Genomic DNA, 7,047 nt, shown 5'->3' on the forward strand with positions numbered 1-7,047 from the left:
GCTATTTCATTCTGATATAACATAATATCTTTACTTTAGAGTTGGGGACTCCAGTCACAGTTTTAATTGCTTGAGACTTGACTGAGACCATGAAGAGAAGACTTGAGACTTGACTTGACTTGGGTTCTGGTGACTTGGGACTTGACTCTGACTTGTACTTTGATGACTTGAAAAGGTTTCTAAAGTCTTGACTTGAGATCTTGTGTTTGTGTAAATGACTTAGATTGAAAGTGATGAGATTTGTTCCAGCAGACGACTGAATTTAAATTCTGTTTTCGGAATTTGTATGGAATGATTGAATTTATAGATTTAAGTCCTAGATATTTAGTTTTCTTTAAGATATTAAATTGATACTGGACTCTTGATTTGTTCTGACTTGACTTGCTGTTCTACATTTAGACTTGACTTTAATGACATGGACTTGACTTGGTAATCTACATTTAGACTTGAGACTTGACTTGAGACTGACTTGGGACTCGAGCAGAGTTGACTTGGTCTCACTTCTGCTGTACACACTGCAGTTATGATAGAAATCATCGCTGATCTCAATGGCAACCCGGTCTGAGAAATCAATCAGCAGAGACGTTATTGGAGCAGAGTGTTGTTTTTCTCACCTCTCTCAGGATAGCGTTGCCATCGTTGGTCATCACAATTCCTCCCATGGGGTCCAGCAGCATCTGAACACACACACACACACACACACACACAGAGTTAGTACCTGGCACTGTGAGGACATTTCAGTGAACAGATGCTGAACTCAGACTCCTGTCTCACCTTCATCATGGCCCGGGGGCCCAGGCAAGTCCTGATCACATCTGCTATGGTCTGCAACACACACACACACACACACACACACACACACACACAGTGTTATGTAGGGGATTAACTGTCCAGACAACAGTTGTTAGTTCTCCAGAACAAAATGTAACAAGGCAGCTGAACTCCAACCTGGGACATTACAATATTCTAATTGTGGCAAAATTTGCTCTGAAACAAACAAAATGTAGTCATGGTGCTTCAAATTGTTTTACTAATTATGAAATATTTAAAATCAGATTCAGTGCTGCAAACTAAACCGAGCCCAAACACCCCGGTACAGGAAACAGTGTGCAGAGCGCTTCATCTGCTAATCTATAAGAAGCTTTAAACACTGAGCGGCTCAGACGGTTTCTACTGTTTCTACTGTTTCTACTGTACAGTGGAGCTCACCTTGGCAGCGTTGATGTTGCCGGTCTGAACTTTGCGTCCGGACTCTCTCTTTATGTTCTGATCTGGAGGAGAAGAAGAAGAGAGGGACAGGAAGTCAGCCAGAGGAAAAACCTCCCAACAGACCTGCTTTCATTATTATTGATTATTATTAGAAGTTTCATTTAATTAGACTGCAGAGTGAACCTGTGATTTACTTCATATAGTCTACTGATACTGAGCTCATCAGCTGTGACTCCAGTCAGCAGGACAGTCAGACTGGGTGGTTTAGGTCCAGTGTGGGTGTGGCTGCTGCTGCACAGCTAACATGATCCAGACTGCTAACACCGACACATCTAACACTCAGACAGATGGAAAACCGGTTAGCTAACGGTAGCTGGTCTCTGTGAGCCGGTTCGGTTTAACTGGGCTGCAGGTCTCGGGATGTGGAGGATGACTGGCTGTTTTCACACAGACGGCAGATTTAGCTTCATAGTTCTGACTGGGATTTAATCTGTAAAACCATTAAAGTGACTACAACACCGGTCTGACGTCATATCGCCTCTCATTGACAGATACAGTCACATTAACGGTACAGCTGACGGTTTACAACAAAGGCGGACAGTCAGGATGGACAAACAAGTTACCGGAGCTAGCTAGCTAGATTAGCATGCCGATTAGCACAGTCACGATAGAGTTATGTTAGCCTAGCATCGTGTCGTTCTCTCAGTTCACTCTACAGACAAAATGGCCATCATACACAAAGACACTAACAACTATGCTAGGCAAGTTAGCCCATCGCTAAACGTTATCTTGGTTAGAATGGTCATTTGTTTCAAACCGGGACTAAGCTAGTTAGCCGAGTTAGCATGCCGGCTAACACATCAGTTGTTTAAAGCAGGAACCGAGCTAGCTAGCTGAGCTCGTATGCTAGCCAACACATCAGTTGTTTCGGGTAAAGACCGAGCTAGCACCAATACGTTTACTTCTATGGACCAAGCTAACTAGCCGAATTAGCATTCTAGCTAACACTGTCCGTTGTTTGACTCGAGGAGGAAGCACATGCTCCGCCGCTGGCTAGCAGCCGGTAACGGCTTTGTGCAGCAGCCCGTCTGCTCAGATATTACAACAACAAACACCCCGAAAACAACACGAAGAACAGCGCTAACATTAATAAACACTATTTTCTACCAGAATAAATGTTTTCAGATACTTACTAAGCACTAAAACCTGTTGGCCCATCATTTTGACAGCGCGTGCGGGACAACGGCGGCCTGGAACGTTCTGGGAGGCACGAGAAGAGGGAGGGGTAGTCGCAGGGGCGGGAAACAGTTAACGTCTTGGCCAATGGGCTGCGAGAACTCAGATGATAGACAGCAGCTTCTACCAATTAGATCAATGAGGTAAAAACTGTTGAGGCGATCTTGGAAATTTAATGCGCAGCCTTTTATGGTGAAACCACTAGGCGGTCAGGTTCTCCTTTATTGAAACGGTCAGAAATATCAAACTGATCAATATATTTCAAACTAATTATCCAGAAACAAATCACATGTCACCATTATGACAACTATGTCAGAGAAGGATTATAACCATACAAACCTATATCATCATCATCATCATCATCATCATCTCAATACCGCTGTGAAGTTCAGTTTCTTTAACTGTGAGTCAAAATGGGCAAATTAGAAGAGGATGAAGCAAAGAAAACAATATAAACAACAATAGAGCACATGGGAATTTAAACAACAACCAACTAATACAGCACAAGTGTGGAAGAGTAACATTTACCCAGACCTTTAAATATCTTTAAATGTTACTCTTCCACAGTAGTAAGTAGAACTATAAGAAATAGCAGTATAGAATATGTAAATGCTTCTGTTGGACTCAGTGTGTTTTAATGGGAGAGACGGAGGAAGACTCCGCCCTCCTGCTGCGTCTCCTTCCTGGTTCCCCAGCGGTCGGATGACCTTTGACCTCCACAGGACAGCAGAGTCGCTCCTCACTTCCTGTCTCTCTCCTCTCTCTGATGTTTTTCCCTGACACTTCTCTTACATCACAAGGGTCACAGAAACACCTGTGACCTTTGACCTCTGCTTGTAATGTAGGTGATCTAGGAGCTGAAGCTGATTCTCCTGCTGTCTCCCAGCATTCGAGTGGCGCTGGCTTTACGGTCTGAAGGAGTTTCTGACCAGGAAGTGCGTCATGAACTCCTGATTCTGTCGATGATCAAGTCGGAGAAATCAGGATTGTAGCTGCAGCGGGAATCGGTCGAGTTGTGACATCATCGCTCTTTCCAACATGGCTGAACAGGCGCAGAGTCGCATGTGAACGGAAGAAATTTCATACAATAAAGCCCAAAATGAACCAGAAGTACAAATTTAAAAGACGTGGATATTCCTTGATAACTATAGAGCCGCGGCGTTCAGTTTACATTCATGATCCACTGAAATAGACGAAGATTGCTCGCTAGCTCGCCAGGCTATCACTAGCTCAAAGCTAACGTTAGCCTAGAAGGCTGCAGTGTGTGTAAGCTGCGAATAAACAAAGCAAAGGGTCCAGACATCATCAACCCCGGGGTGCTCAAGGCGTGCGCTGGGCAGCTGGCAGGAGTGACAGCACCTCTTCAACCTCTCTGAGGCTGAAGAAGGTGAAGAAGGTGAAGAAGGTGAAGAAGGTGCCCCAGCTGTGGAAGACCTCCTGCATCGTCCCGGTGCCCAAGAAAGGACGTCCCAGCGCTCTCAACGACTGCAGGCCAGTCGCTCTGACCTCACACGTCATGAAGACCTTAGAGAGACTGGTTCTGCAGCACCTCAGGCCCTGGTGGTCGGCTCCCCGGACCCCCTGCGGTTCGCTTACCAGGCCCACATCGGAGTGGAGGACGCCATCATCTACCTGCTCCACAGGGCGTACTCGCACCTGGAGAGGCCAGGGGGCGCTGTGAGAATCATGTTCTGTGACTTCTCCAGTGCCTTCAACGCCGTCCGGCCCCCTGCCGGCAGAGAAGCTCTCGGAGATGCAGGTAGACCTCGTGGACTGGATCATGGACTACTGCTGTGGCACCTGAATCTCCCCAAGCGGATCAATAAAGTGCTATCTGATCTGATCTTGTGTTAAACAGTTGAGGAAACGTTCTGCAGGAGACGGAACGCCTCCATCTTTTCTCCACGAACGTCTCGGACGGCCGAGTCGTGACGTATTCCCGACTCGGAGAAAAGCACCCGACGACACCCGAACGCAGCATTAGTCCTCTGTTGTTTTTAATAACTGAACACAGAGTCAGAGCCAATCGCAGCATTTTAATAAATAAATAAATCAGAGCTTGTCAGGAGTGAAAAAGGCGAAGACGTCGTGCCTGAAAACAAAACATCCAACAAATAAATAATAAGGCTCAGAATTGATATTTGCACCAATAAACATCCATCAGCTTTAACAAATGTACAAAAAGTGGGTTTGCTACCGTTCACAGACGAATAAATACGACCAATAAAACAAAGTTCCTGTATGACGACAGGTAAAAATTATAATAATGAAAACACTCCACAGTCCAATGAAGAAATAAATAAGTTACATACATTTTGTGCAGAAAATAAATATCAGTAGAAAAACAGTGCCTTGAATTCATTGTTATAAACTACCGGTACTTGTGTGTAAATACAGTGAGGCAGAAACTAACCTTTATACCCAACAATAATAATAATAATAATAATAATAATAATAATAATAATAATAATAATAGTGATAATAACAATAAAGACCCAACAGCAGCTGTTTCCCTGAATAATGACCCGGCTCTCTTCAGTCTGACCTGTCAACCTTTGTGAAAACTGGGGCATCTATTAATGAGGCCACGCCCCCTTCTTCCAACCCCAGCCTGTCTCTCTGCTGCAGTGCATTCTGGTCTCTCTCCTGCTCCTGCAGTGCATTCTGGTCTCTCTCCTGCTCCTGCAGTGCATTCTGGTCTCTCTCCTGCTCCTGTGGTGGAGAAACTGGTCTCTCTCCTCTTCTACGATGGATTTCTCCCTGTATGATTGTTGAACGTCTCTCGGTGCAAAATGGCGGCTCTAGAAAGAAGCCCTCGCTCTTTGATTCTGAGGGACTGACACCAAAACCTGACGTTTACCGCTGATGTTTTACATCCTGAAACATTTTCTCATATCAAACTCCACTGTAGCTGCTGGAAACATCTGGAGGTGACGTCACCTCGTCTACGATTGGCCGGTTATCCACCAAGAAGAAAAACACAACAAACTACTGAATGGAACCAGGAAGTGTAAAGTATGTTTTCCTTTAAAGTTTCTTCTGTTCTGTTCAGTCCATCAGCGGCTGGTGGATCCTGAAACCCACCAGGCACTAACACTGCTGCAGAAGCCAGTTAGATGTTTAGAATAAAATAGAATAGAATAGAATAGAATAGAATAGGACTCTAATGATGGCTGGTCACCTGGAGAACACACTAACCAGACAGACTGCTGGACTTTACTGTCTGAAACCACAACAGTAATGAAATGACAGTAAAACAGGCAGACAGACAGGTCTACCTGTCTGTCTGCCTGTCTGTCTGTCTGTCTGTCTGTCTGTCTGTCTGTCTGTCTCCCTGTCTGTCTGTCTGTCTGTCTGTCTGTCTGTCTGTCTGTCTGTCTGTCTGTCTCCCTGTCTGTCTGTCTGTCTGTCTGTCTGTCTGTCTGTCTGTCTGTCTGTCTCCCTGTCTGTCTGTCTGTCTGTCTGTCTGTCTGTCTCCCTGTCTGTCTGTCTGTCTGTCTGTCTGTCTGTCTGTCTGTCTGTCTCCCTGTCTGTCTGTCTGTCTGTCTCCCTGTCTGTCTGTCTCCCTGTCTGTCTGTCTGTCTCCCTGTCTGTCTGTCTCCCTGTCTGTCTGTCTGTCTGTCTGTCTCCCTGTCTGTCTGTCTGTCTGTCTGTCTGTCTGTCTGTCTGTGTCTGTCTGTCTGTCTGTCTTCTGTCTCCTGTCTGTCTGTCTGTCTGTCTGTCTCCCTGTCTGTCTGTCTCCCTGTCTGTCTGTCTGTCTCCCTGTCTGTCTGTCTGTCTGTCTGTCTGTCTGTCTGTCTCCCTGTCTGTCTGTCTGTCTGTCTGTCTGTCTCCCTGTCTGTCTATCTGTCTGTCTGCCTGTCTGTCTGCCTGTCTGTCTGTCTCCCTGTCTGTCTGTCTGCCTGTCTGCCTGTCTGTCTGTCTGTCTCCCTGTCTGTCTGTCTGTCTGTCTGTCTGTCTGTCTGTCTGTCTGTCTGTCTGTCTGTCTCCCTGTCTGTCTGTCTGTCTGTCTGTCTGTCTGTCTCCCTGTCTGTCTATCTGTCTGTCTCCCTGTCTGTCTGTCTGTCTGTCTGTCTGTCTCCCTGTCTGTCTGTCTATCTGTCTGTCTGTCTGTCTGCCTGTCTGTCTGCCTGTCTGTCTGTCTGTCTGTCTCCCTGTCTGTCTGTCTGTCTGTCTGTCTGTCTGCCTGTCTGTCTGCCTGCCTGTCTGTCTGTCTGTCTGCCTGTCTGTCTGCCTGTCTGTCTGTCTGTCTGTCTGTCTGTCTGTCTGTCTGCCTGTCTGTCTGTCTGGTTCCACAGAGTTCAGTTCATAGAAACCTGCAGTGAGTTCAGGAGGATTTTTCTTTCTCTTTGTGAAGAAGTTTCTGTTTTGTTTTTTTTCACGTGATAGTTTTACTGCAGGAGCGTTCCCGCTGTTGTAGTTCCAACGCTGTCACAAACTACGTTTCCCATGAATCCCTGCTCCAGAATGATGCTGCTGAAGGAGGAAAGAGGAGGAGGAGCGGGCGGCGCCGTCACGGGACGTCCCGCGTGGGCCGAGCTGTGATTGGCCAACAAAATAAATCCAACCGCCCGGAAAATTTGAAGTAAACTTTAGGAATAT

At 46.1% G+C, this 7,047-nt stretch overlaps 1 protein-coding gene and 1 pseudogene across 2 annotated transcripts in view; both read right to left on the minus strand.

Moving 5' to 3' along the window:
- Positions 1-2,483, minus strand: part of cct3 (chaperonin containing TCP1, subunit 3 (gamma)) — a 10,910-nt gene extending 8,427 nt beyond the window's left edge. The window contains exons 1-4 of one of the 2 annotated variants that reach the window (XR_013507487.1): positions 2,403-2,483; positions 1,210-1,271; positions 775-825; positions 615-677 (exon numbers count right to left, since the gene is read on the minus strand). Coding sequence is in view for 1 of the 2 variants with exons in the window: in XM_078290253.1 (XP_078146379.1) it covers positions 615-677; positions 775-825; positions 1,210-1,271; positions 2,403-2,430 (204 nt within the window). In the remaining variant the exon portion in view is untranslated. The remainder of the gene's footprint in view (positions 1-614; positions 678-774; positions 826-1,209; positions 1,272-2,402) is intronic. The other variant, XM_078290253.1, reaches the window with a different exon arrangement.
- A 1,282-nt stretch (positions 2,484-3,765) lies between these two features.
- Positions 3,766-7,047, minus strand: part of LOC139925114 (protein disulfide-isomerase A3-like) — an 11,922-nt pseudogene continuing 8,640 nt past the window's right edge.

This window comes from Centroberyx gerrardi, chromosome 19 (assembly GCF_048128805.1).
Source record: "Centroberyx gerrardi isolate f3 chromosome 19, fCenGer3.hap1.cur.20231027, whole genome shotgun sequence".
NCBI classification, from domain to species: Eukaryota; Metazoa; Chordata; class Actinopteri; order Beryciformes; family Berycidae; genus Centroberyx; species Centroberyx gerrardi.